The sequence below is a fragment of the Myotis nattereri genome (assembly GCF_964212035.1).
Source record: "Myotis nattereri genome assembly, chromosome: 2".
Taxonomy (NCBI): domain Eukaryota; kingdom Metazoa; phylum Chordata; class Mammalia; order Chiroptera; family Vespertilionidae; genus Myotis; species Myotis nattereri.
This window is the reverse complement of record NC_138076.1, coordinates 93,119,877-93,132,951: the sequence shown is the minus strand read 5'-3', so window position 1 is coordinate 93,132,951 and position 13,075 is coordinate 93,119,877. Positions and strand designations below refer to the sequence as shown.

General features: G+C 37.7%; 1 protein-coding gene across 1 annotated transcript in view; it reads left to right on the top strand.

Moving 5' to 3' along the window:
- COG6 (component of oligomeric golgi complex 6) overlaps positions 1 to 13,075 on the top strand; it is a 118,805-nt gene that overhangs the window by 31,837 nt on the left and 73,893 nt on the right. Inside the window, exons 9-12 of the mRNA XM_081083000.1 lie at positions 4,893 to 5,021; positions 5,100 to 5,191; positions 7,875 to 7,939; positions 9,255 to 9,346. Of these exons, the coding sequence (XP_080939126.1) occupies positions 4,893 to 5,021; positions 5,100 to 5,191; positions 7,875 to 7,939; positions 9,255 to 9,346 (378 nt within the window). The remainder of the gene's footprint in view (positions 1 to 4,892; positions 5,022 to 5,099; positions 5,192 to 7,874; positions 7,940 to 9,254; positions 9,347 to 13,075) is intronic.

Genomic DNA, 13,075 nt, shown 5'->3' with positions numbered 1-13,075 from the left:
TGCCAGCCAAGAGATAAGTGATAATGTATAGAAAAGAACTTATGCATTATTAACTTGTTTACATATTTTTTAATAATCTTCATTTTAATTTTATTATTTTATTTCTCATCCTATGTAATAAAACTCTAATATGCAAATCGACTGAACAATGGAACAACCGGCAGAATGACTGGTCACTATGACATGCACTGACCATCAGGGGGCAGATGCTCAACGCAGAAGCTGCCTCCTGGTGGTCAGTGTGCTCCTACAGGGGGAGCACCACTCAGCCAGAAGCTGGGCTCATGAATGACGAGCGCAATGGTGGTGGCGGGAGCCTCTCCCCACTCCGCTGTAGGTGGGCGGTAAGGAGCAAGGGGTCCTGGACTGTGAGAGTCCCAGAAAGTGAGAGGGATGTCTGACTGCTGGCTTAGGCTCGATCCCCCCGGGGATCGGGCCTAAACTGGCAGGTGGACATCCCACAAGGGGTCCTGGATTGCGAGAGGGCACAGGCTGGGCTGGGGGGACCGCCCCCCCACCCCCCGCAAGTGCACGAATTTCATGCACTGGGCCTCTAGTATAAAATAAAAGGAAATACTTTTTATTTTTAATGACTGGAATAATATGAAAAAAGGGAGACCAAGTGAGGAGTTATAATTCAGGAGACAGAAAGGAAGTGGACTTGTACATACACATTGAATCTTACTCTGAATCATGCCTTTCAGATGCTAGTAATATTTTACAAGATTTCCCATTACTCTGCTTTCTGATTGGAGCATTACTTAGCTTGTAATAAGGTTCTAGAACACAAATGCTGGGACAGCTGTGTAAAAATATCATTCCACTCTTGTGTTAAGCAGAATTGTAAGTGTTAGAGATACAACATCAGTGAAACACTGCTCTCAATTTGCTTTAGTTTATGAAGCCAGATATAAACACATCCATTTTATGAATATACTAGTTACTGTTCTAGAGGTCATGTTTCAAGTATTCTGTGGTAAGAGATAGGGATGAACAGAAGGGAAAGTTTCCTCTGGAAACTAGGTAAAGTGAGTTCTGAAGGTTGAATAGGCATTTTCCAGGAAGAATGGGAGCAGAGAACATTCTAGGTTGAGAGAACAGCAGCTGCCAAGATGCAGATTAAGAAAGAACATGTAACTTTGAGCAGTCATTGCAAAAGCTTGCACTGGTCATTGGGTTAATAGTAAGAGCCGGACCATAATAGCCGTAAATCTTGTGCATGTACATATGATCAGCTAATGTTCACTGTGGGTCACCAGCTCTTTAGATTATATTTACTTTGAAATTTGTTTCCTAGCTTCTTCACTTTAAGGTATTGGTGTTTGGTTATAAGTCATTTAGTACCTAAGACATTTGATGTTTGATTTTAATAAGTGTTACATTGTCCACAGATTCATGTTTGTTCACAAAGTCAACCTTTTTTTAAACAAAAATGCCGTTGTATTTGGACATTTGAAAAGGTCAACTGACTTCTACTATAAATATATTTTCGCTAAATTTTGCTTTTTGATCAACATTTGGAAAGGAGCAATACTGTTTAATGGCTTAGAAGGTGTGTGTGTTCTGAGTTACATTTTTTGAGAAGACTTTGCTTGCACCTTTATAAGCTTCTGTTTCCTTAGCTGTAAAATGAGGATAATATTAGTACCTATCTTACAGGTTCTTGGGAAGATTAAATTATATTTTTCACTTAAGGTGTTTAGCATAATACTTTGCTCATCACTAAATATTAGCTATTATTTTTATTTTGAAAAGAGATAAACTGGAAAGTTGTCAACTAAAAAGGAATGTTTTTAGGGTCTCCATGACAGCCAGGCAGAAGCTTGAAGGACAAAGAATAGAGCTATAATCAAGAGGAAAGATGATTTTTCTCTGAAGGGCACATGCCAGGGAATAGGGGGACAATAGTGCAGATGAAGCACTTGGAAGATGAGTGAGAAGGGAGGATTTTAAGACCAGTTGATTACCATAAGATGAGTGCTGAAAAAGAAAATTGGCCTTTCATTAAGTAATCATGTATCTTCAAAGTGGTGGATTCTTTAAATTTAGCACAAACTTAATATATCATGTTAACCACCAGATGGCATTATATGAACTTTATTTAAGTAATGTACACTAGCTTTACTTTTCATTATTGTGTCTCAGATGTGTAGGTATCATGTATAAGAAAAATGTCAGTTATTGAAGTCCTTAGGGAAAGTTGCCATACTCAGTTTTTGTTAGTAATATATAACTGGAATGCTAATGCATTCTTAACTTTTGAAATTTCTTTAAAATACAAAAATTTCTTCAAAATGAAATTTATTATATGTGGAAATGAAAAAAAAAAGTCTTCTTTTCTTTGGTAAACCTTCAGAATATAAATATTAAGAATGTAATAAGTACAGTATTGATTTTTCTTCATTCTTTCTGTATTTGTTACATTTCTTAGGAGGCTTTTATACTGTTCTTTTATCCTTTAATTTGTTATTGAACAAAATTTTTCATCTTTTAATTTGCTTTTTGACCATAATTTTTCTTTTTCACTATAGCTAGATATTATAAAAAAATGGGCATTTTAATTTTACTAGAGGCATTTTAGAATATTTACATAATTTTACATTCACCTTTGTAAATGTGCATTTTGAATTTTTGGCCTTTGTTGGAAAAGAATCTGGTTTTGGTTAAAGAAGTTTTCTTCTATTTCTGGGAAGAGATGTTTCATGTCTACAGATATCATTGAAGGCTTATTGTAGCTTACATTATTCTTGCTTCAGATTATGTCTTTTATTGCAATTGGATTAACAATATTGTTTATTGATATTTTATAGAGTTATACAGATTAGATTCCATGGTTTGTGGGATTTGATAATTCCCCCCTTCTCTTTTAAAATGCCAATAGTTTCTAATATAACTTTTGATCAGATTGTTGGGTTCCGAGGGTGAGGATTAATTTTCTATATTTAAAAAGTTGAAAGTTTTTGAATTTTGTTTTGTGATAAGTAGTCATTTGATCAAAAGTCACTTAATGTAATTGGTGATTATTTAGAAGGGGTGGAGAATGTCCGGCCCTCGAGCCGTATAAGGCCCCTGAAATCATTTGGTCTGGTCCTGCAAAGGTATTAGGGGTGAGTTAATTAAATGTTTGACCAAATATAGCAGGCTAATTTTTAAGTTGATAATTTTGTATGGTGTGCAAATGATGTTCTAACTATCCAAATTGCCCTTGACAGAAAATAGGTTCCCTACCCCTGAGTTAAAAGAATGCAGTTTTTACACTAAAACATTGAGAATTTAAGAGCATGAGGGGAAAAATAGAAATTTTTGTTCTAATTTGTTTTATAAAATAGAAAGTGAATGCAAGGCAGTTGTACAGTTTAGCAAAACTGAGCTTGATATTGTTTCCATCTTGACATATTGCTAGTATCTCATTGCAGGGAATTGCAAAATCAGTTTAACAGAATGCAAACACATACAAAGAACCATGATCTGGTTACTGCTGAATGGTCTTTTAAAAGGTTCAGATTCCTAAAAATTTATAGTTATTGATCACTTCACTACACTTTCACTTTTATTTAAAAATATTTTTTCTTCCAGCTTGTGTTAAAAAAATGTATTCTATTGAAAAATCAGTAGCATATTTAAGAAAGCAGTATAGCTGAAGGAATTCTTTGGAAACCTTTGTGAAATCCTGGTAGCTTTAGTTTATATGTACAGTAATAAAATAATTCTTAATATTTAGTCTATTAGAACACTGCCTAGGCATTTATAAGTTAATGGATCTAGAATCTGTTGCCATTGGATTGTGAAAAAAATTTTGTTTTCTGTGTACTTTTAAAAAAGAAAGAACTTTCATTTGGGTGATGGGTGTAAGGAATAATGGTGATAATGGGAAACAAAGGGAGATTTTAATCAAAGAAGTGGGTACTTGCGGCAACTACAAGCCATCCTATAATTTCACCCCAAATTGTTTGCTCTCCCATTTCAAAGTTTTCCTTCTCTAAAATTTCCTCACCTTAGAAAGCGTCTTCCCCCTTTTTCAACTAGAATTGATGACATGTAAACATACGTAAACGAAAGTTATTTGCTATGTATGCTAAGGTGATCAGTAAATTTAAGAAACATATATTTACTAGTGGAGTCAAAATAAGCTTTTAAATGTGAATAGTATGTTTTGGACAAATTTGGTGGTAGGTTGTGATAATATGTATAAAGGAGAGGTTTTTAATGTAGAAGGAAAAAGCTTGTACTAGTAGTTTGGATTGCGGAGTTGTAATTGGCCCTGAGAATTAGATAATATGGCCTTATGTGAACAGTGGAGCATCATGTTTGGACTAGGAGGATAATGAAACCTGAATAGTCCAAGATTTCTACCTTAACCTTGATTTTTACTTTTACCTAATTCATTGCTTTTTTTGCTTTTAAAAAATATTTTTATTGATTTTTAGAGAGAGGGGGAGAGGGAGAAAGAAACATTAATGTCAGAGTGAGACATCAATCGGGTGCCTCCTGCATGTCCCCCCCAGGATTGAGACTGCAACCCAGGCATGTGCCCTGACCAGGAATCAAAGTGTCAGCCCTTCAGTGCACAGGACAAAGTCCAACCAGCTGAATCACATCAGCCGGGGCTCTACTGCCTTTTTCTTTCTTTTTTTTTTTTTTGCCACTGCCCCTGTGATTAATCCCAGATCCCAGCATTCTTTCTTAACAGTAGTGAAGTTGTATACTTTTAGATTGAATTTTCATTGTGATACCGTGTTTCCTATATTTTCCTTGTTTAAAAACAGTATTGCTTAAGAGAGTTGTGTAAAGAAGCTTTATAGATGTCTTGCTTATCTTAGAAATTGCATGAATAGTTTGATATAAACATTAGGAAGAAAACAATTATTTTTTATATTTCTTGTTTCTTCTAGGTATACCTTAGATGAATTTGGAACAGCCAGAAGAAGTACAGTTGTCCGTGGATTTATTGATGCTCTTACAAGAGGGGGCCCAGGAGGTACACCTAGACCCATTGAAATGCACTCCCATGACCCTTTAAGGTATGGTAATCTGACAATATTGGAATATTTGATGGTTTTCTGAAGGGAATCTTTACTAATATTTAGTTTTTTCATTAGATATGTAGGAGATATGTTGGCTTGGCTACATCAAGCTACTGCTTCTGAAAAAGAACACCTTGAAGCTCTCTTAAAGCATGTAACTACACAAGGTGGGCCCTCCAATGGTATTGCTAATGTCTAAATATATAAAATAACACAAGACTTCTCTGTTTCTATACTTACTGATGACTCCTTCACGGGGATAAGCGTTTCTCACCTACAAGGTACAATAAGCATCCTAATTAAATTTCCTCTTCCTGTTTTTCTTTTTCTGCTAATAAACTTTCTTCTCTATCCCCTTTATCCTTGTCACACAACTGTTCACACCTTTATGGTGGACCCTACCATATCAAACCTGGAGTCCTCTGCTTTTCTTTTAAGGCACTGCTTTAGCATACATTATCTCAGATCTTCCATGCCACATCACTTTAAAGGCAATTTAGGTGTGAGTAAGCTGACTAAGTGACTTGGTCATTAAGCTGCTAATTCTTTGACTCCTACTAACCAACCCTTCTTTTAATTCTCATGTGAGTTTTAAAGTTTTTTGCATAATTAACTATGTACTAAATGTACTTAAAATTTTGGTTTCAATTTCAAGGAAGAAAAATTACTATTTTTGAATTGCTAAAGTCTTTTGTTCACAGAAGTTCAGATCTTTGTTTTGACTACCTGAAGTTGAATGTCATAGAGGGGGCTAGTGGTTAATTAAGATATTCTGTTATTGATAGGCAGTGAAGAGAATTATTGTCACTGGAATCACTTTTGTTTTGCATAGCTTGGGCCCTCATCATTCTGGTTCAGCACATGATCTGCACAAGAGGCCATTATACAAATTGGTGATAAGACTTAACCTCCTCATTTTTAACTCTTTGGTATTCCAGCATATTTGTTAGATAGACACAAAGTCTGAACTATTTAAAGTTGGTTTCTGTTATCCTTTAGTACCTAGTTTAAGAAAATGTATTTCTTAAAAAATGTTTCAGAAAACTTAATATGAGAGACAGTGTTAAGACCTGAGAAGAAAATAGATTGGAGTTAGATGAAATAGGTTATTCTATGGGAATGGCTTAATTCTTCTAAGCCTCGGTTTTACCATCTGTAAAAATGAAGGTGGTTATAAGCAGTAAATGTCAAGTACCTAGTACAGAGCTTGATAAATAGTACTTAGTAAATTTTAGCTTTTCCATTAGATTGCAAGGTGTGGTTTCCATTTTTCTCACTGCCTAGAATAAGGCGGTTGGAGAACAAATGCTAATAAATCTTCACAGTGCTTCCTTCAATTAATATCTTTTACACTCTCCCTTGACTCATATATTTACTTTTTCACAAAAAAAAATGTGTTCACTTTATCAATCATTAAATTAATCAATTTGTTAGTCAAATGAATTAACTAGGCTCTAAACTCAGATATTAACATAATTAATAATGGCCTAAGGGATATTGAACTTAATAAATGCCGGGAGCCGGTCCATCCTTGCTGTTTCAAGGGACCTAGCATATATGGCATACTGTTCTTAATATGTTTGCTCACCTTCTTGGCACTATGTGTTTTAACCAAAGTCACCTCTCTGAGAAAGGTTGTTTCCCCAGGTAGGGATTTTTCCCCTGAAGTTAGGGAGGGAATAAAACCCCTTAACTAAGTGCCAGGCGGGTAATTAATCACTTTAACTACAAACAATCATGCTTAAGCTACATAATCTTTACTCCCTGGCTTTACTCCCTGGAATGGAGATAAGAAACACCCTAACCTTTGGAATAGAGATTGATAGGATTGGAATCAACTGGTATAAATACAGATGCAACAAGACAACAGGACACAGAACCTAGACACAGAACCTAGACACAGAACCTAGACACAGAACCTACACAGAACCTAGAGACAGAAGAACTTCGCTGGAGAGAACATGGCAAAAGATCCTGGACAGAAACTGGAGACAGAACCTAGACACAGAACCTAGCGAGAGAACATGGCAAAAGATCCTGGATAGAAACTGGCCACAGAACCTAGAGACAGAACCTGGCTACAGAACCTGGATAGAACATGGCAAGAGAACCTGACTAGAACCTGGTGACTGAACCTGGCTGGAGAACCTGGACAGAACCTGGCTGGAGAACCTAGCAAGAGAACATGACTACAGAACCTGGCTGGAGAACCTGGAGAACCTGGCTGGAGAACCTAGCAAGAGAACATGGACACAGAACCTGGCTGGAGATCCTGAACAGAACTTCGCTAGAGATCCTGAACAGAACTTTGCTGGAGATCCTGACCAGAACTTGGCTAGAGATCCTGGCTAGGCTGTTGATCAACTGAACACTGCTAGGTTCTTGTTGCATCTGTATTTATACCAGTTGATTCCAATCCTATCAATCTCTATTCCAAAGGTTAGGGCGTTTCTTATCTCCATTCCAGGGAGTAAAGCTTATGTAGCTTAAGCATGATTGTTCGTAGTTAAAGTGATTAATTACCCGCCTGGCACTTAGTTGAGGGGTTTTATTCCCTCCCTAACTTCAGGGGAAAATCCCTACCTGGGGAAACAACCTTTCTCAGAGAGGTGACTTTGGTTAAAACACATAGTGCCAAGAAGGTGAGAAAACATATTAAGAACAGTATGCCATATATGCCAGGTCCCTTGAAACAGCAAGGATGGACCAGCTCCCGGCAAATAAAATATGATTACATTTATTTCAAATGTTTGTTGTTAGTGCCATTAGTCATATGTAGTATTTTTTCAGTTTTTTGAAAGTGAAATGTAATATGGAAAAATTTTTGAGTTATGTTATAATTAATTGTAGGTGTTGAAGAAAATATTCAAGAAGTTGTTGGGCATATCACTGAGGGGGTGTGCAGGCCTCTAAAGGTAAAACATTTTGTTTTTATGTATGTTATATGGTATCTGGTTAAATTATGCCCTTATTCTTATGAGTTTAAACACACTGATAACAGCCTGAATTAAAGCTGTAATTTTGTCAAATTAACACAGTATTGTACATAATAATGTATATTTAAAAATAATTATTGGCCGAACCGGTTTGGCTCAGTGGATAGAGCGTCAGCCTGCGGACTCAGGGGTCCCGGGTTCGATTCCGGTCAAGGGCATGTACCGTGGTTGCGGGCACGTCCCCACTGGGGGGCGTGCAGGAGGCAGCTGATCGATCTCTCTCATTGATGTTTCTGATTTTCTATCCCTCTCCCTTCTTCTCTGTAAAAAATCAATAAAAATATATTTTTTTAAAAAAATAATAATTATTGTTAATTTTCTAAGAAAGAAAATTTGAGACATTCTTAGTTTGCATATGTTGATTTATTTTTACCTATTATGTTTCCAATAGTAATTTGTCAATCCCTTGAATTGAAGTAACTAATTTCTGAACACTTAACAGATTTACTAACAACTTTTCCATTTATTTTATTGCTTCAAGTATAGTAAACTTTTGTGATAGCAATAAATAATAAATCCAAGGATAAAATAATAAGTATGTGTTATTATCAATACTATTTGTAGTACAGGAAACAGAATTTGAAGTCAAAATTAGAATTCCCACTTTGCAACTTAGTTGTGTTCACTTGTTCAAATTGTCTAACTCTTCTGCACCTTAATTTTCTCACGTTAATAAACCTGTATATAAAAATATCTACCATCAAGGGGTGTAGGGATGAACTGAGAAAACTGTAGATGAAGTATGTAGTTCTTGGCTTCTATAAGGCCTGCAATAGATGTTGTTTTTCTTTATTAAAGAGTAATTTGCAATTGTTGGTTTATTTTTCCTTGTTGAATGACTTCAGTTTACTGTATAGACATTGAAATCCAGAAGTTTCATCATTTATTCTTACCAATAATCAAACCCTGACCTCAGTGGTTAAGGTTGATGCTTAACCAATGAGCCACTTTGGCTGGGCTCATTATTCTATTGATTATTTCTGGTAGCAACTGCTTTAAGCCAAATTCTGTAGATAAGCAATTATTTTTTTGTAGAGTATATCTGTTAAAGTATTTTTGTTATTTTTCCATCCTCTATCATTTAATATTCTGAAATCCTTTATTTAGAAGGGATTTTATGATTTCTGTCACAATAAAGTTTTATTATTTTTAATGCTTTCTTTAACATAATGATTAGTGAAGAAAAGTTATGCTTTTAAGAAATGTTTAATATTTTTCTCACATGTTTTAATAGGTTCGAATTGAACAAGTAATAGTCGCTGAACCTGGAGCGGTTTTATTATATAAAATTTCTAACCTCCTAAAATTTTATCATCATACAATCAGGTAAGTGGAATGGTTAAATGTGCTTGTTAAATCCTGTGATGCCTCAGTTCAGTTAGAACAGTGTAAGATTTCTTTTTTTTTAAATTTTCATTGTTTGCATGACTAAGTATAACTGGTAGAACTTCCACATGAATGAATGAACCATATGCATAATTATCTGTGTCATTTTTTCAGGTCTATTGTTCCTTTTGCTTTTATTCTTCAAACAAAATTATATACATGCTTACATACATCCACAACATAGATAACATTGTAAATGCACTAGTAAAATAGATTTATAGCACCCAGAGCACTATATATTATACTCAGAATAAGGCATAATAAGTTAAATATCCTATTCTGGATGTAAATAACATAAATTTTTTTTTACCATTTAGTTTTCTATTAGTGACAAAACAAAACCATAGCTTTATCTTCTCTAAATAAAGCTACTTTAGCATCTCTAAATAAAAGCTGCTTTAGTGTCTCTAAATAAAACCTACTTTTATCTGATTAAGGGCCATTTGTCTTACCCTATATAATAAAAGCCTAATATACTAAGTGTCCGGTTAACCAGTCTGCTGTTCAACCAATCAAAGTTTAATATGCTAAGGCCGCTCAACTGCTCGCTATGATGTGCACTGACCACCAAGGGGCAGACAGTCGACCGGTCCACCAGTCACTGTGGTGTGCACTGACCACCAGGGGGCAGATGCTCTGACTGGTAAGTTAGTTTGCTGCTGGGGTCCAGCCCATCAGGACTGAGTGAGACAGATTGGGGATGCCCTGGAGCCCTCGTGTGGTCCCTCCCCAGCTGGCCAACCTCTCCTATCCCTCCCCTGCTCTGATGGTGCACTGGTGTGGTCCCTCAGCCTGGCCTGCACCGTCTTGCAATCTGGGACCCCTCGGGGTATGTCGGAGAGCCGGTTTCGGCCCAATTTCGCAGACCAGACTGAGGGGCCCCACTGGTGCACGAATTTATGCATTGGGCCTCTAGTTTAAAATATAATCTTTGACTCCAAAGTTTGCATTCATTTTAGCTTTGCATATATATATGTTGATGGTATTCACCTACACTGGAGCTTTATTATAAATGTCACCTTAAGACTATATTATATATGTTGTTATGTTAAAACACTGTCTTTTCAAACTTTATTTTTGATAGTTTCCATATTAGTTCATTAAAAATGATTTAAAAAATAATTTTTATCCAGTATGACAGTATGAGGAATAGAATGTCCATTGTTAAAATTGAAGATAATTATTATAACTAATAGTTCCTGGAGAGTGTTATGCTCAGATTTCGAGATCCCCAAGAGACCACACAGGGAGCCAGCTGAGTCCGATGCAAAAGCAGAGAGTCTTTTATTCAAATCCAGGCTTGGCTCCCCTACCTTCCTTACTGGTACAGCAGTAAGTGGCAGAGAGAGCGCTAGCCCGGTGGGAAGAGGAGTTTTATAGGGGGGTGGAGTAAGGGGAGGAGAGGGGACTGTGGGCCCTGCCGATTGGCCAGGTGCAAGTTGGTGTCTCGTTACACAGGATGTGAGAATATCTATGGCGCGCACTTCCCTTGATTGTCATTGGTTAGTTTAAAGAAGTCCTGGGGGTGGCTAGCAGAGGCTTGGGCTTCCGGGAAGAAGCCTTGCTGAACACATGGCTGCCCAAAGATGGAGGATATGGGGCAAGATGGAGGGCGTAGCCCTCGCCCCTTCAGAGAGGTGTAAGGATCACTAGTTTGCAAATCACCAAAAGACTATGGCAATGATGTTACCTAGATTCTAATGACTGAGATTAAACATTCAAAACTTCACAGCTAAGAGATTGATTTCCTGTCCTACTGGTAGATTTTCAAATAAAACTAACCATGCAACTGATCAGAGATAGGACTTGGGTTCTCTAAAATTTTAGATATAAATTTATCACTTGCCATGACTCAAAAGCAATAAATTAATTTCAATTATAAGGTATAGGCTTCCTAAAATAAGAGAATGATACATACTTAAGAGCTGAAAGCAGCTAACACATAGTTTATGCTGTATTATGCAACAACAGTGGTAAAATAATTAAGTTATCTATGTAGTAATGCCGATATGGAAGTGAATGAAATTTATTATTTGAAGATAATGATAACTCAATTCTAATGCAGAGAATCCTATCTAATAAAGAGGTAATATGCAAATTGACCATCACCCCAACACGCAAGATGACTGTCCCCATGTGGTCAAAGATGGCTGCCACAAGATGGCTGGCAGGGAAGGGCAGTTGAGGGCTATCAGGCCAGCAGGAGAGGGCAGTGGGGGGGGACCAGCCCTGCAGAGGAGGGCAGTTGAGGGTGACCAGGCCTGCAGGAGAGGGCAGTTGGGAGGGACCAGCCCTGCAGAGGAGGGCAGTTGGGGGTGACCAGGCCTGCAGGGGAGGGCAGTTGTGAGGGACCAGCACTGCAGAGGAGGGCAGTTGGGGGTGACCAGGCCTGCAGGGGAGAGCAGTTAGGGGTGACCAGGCCTGAAAGGGAGGAAGTTGGGAGTGATCAGGCCTGCAGGGGAGGGCAGTTGGGGGCATCCAGGCCTGCAGGGGAGAGCAGTTAGAGGCGACCAGGCTAGCAAGGGAGGGAAGTTAGGGGTGACTGGTGCAGCAGGGGAGGGCAGTTGGGGGCAACTAGGCTTGCAGGGGAGGACAGTTAGGGGCGACCAGGCCTGCGGGGGAGGGCAGTTGGGGGCAATCGGGCTGACAGGGGAGCAGTTAGGCATCGATCAGGCTGGCAGGGGAGTGGTTAGGGGGTGATCAGGCTGTCAGGCAGAATCAGTTAGGGGCAATCAGGCAGGCAGGCAGCCAGGGATCGGGCCTAAACCGGCAGTCGGACATCCCCTGAGGGGTCTCAGATTGGAGAGTGTGCAGGCTGGGCTGAGGGACACCCTCCCCCCCCCCCATGCACGAATTTCGTTCATCGGGCCTCTAGTGTTAAGAATAAAATAATTTGGATTCTGAATACAGTAGTAACTTTTAAGGCTTTGACAATTATAATTTTTCTACCTTTGAAGATAATTTTGAAGATGACAGTTAAGATATTTTGATAGTTTTACATGTACTCTTCTACTTGTATACACATTTTATCATTTAGTCAATTTGAAAAGTTGACTATAAATGTCATTCTTCTAGGTTCTAATAAAATGGCAATGAACAAAGTTTAAACTTACATTCTAATGGCAGAGACAAGTATAAAATAATTTTCAGTAGTGTGAAAGGACACTAAGGAGAAATAAAGCAGGACAAAGAAAGTAGAAAGTATAAGGAGTGGCCATGAATGAGTAGGTGTATATATGTGTGACTGTTTTTGAAGGTCTTTTGGTGGAGGATATTTAAATAGAGATCTGAATAATGTAAAGGTGTTGGGATTGAAAATATCTTGGAGAAGAGTGCTCTATGTAGGTTCATACTCTGGCCTTAAAGCCATGAAAAGTTTGCATTGTAGAGGAGAAGGAAGGCCAGTGGTTGGAGTGGAATGAATTAGGGGGCAATGAAATCACAGAGGTAGGCAGAGGCCAGATGATATAGGACTTTGTAGGACACGGTGAGAGTTTAGATTAAAAAAAAAATCTTTATTGTTGAAAGTATTATGTAGGTCCTCTTTTTTCCCCCCATTAACCTCTTCCTGCCTGCTCCCATCCTTCTCCCTCCCTAAAATTTTATTGAGGATTTTAGTGTCTATATTCATCAGAGATATTGGCCTGAAGTTCTCTTTCTTTGTCATGG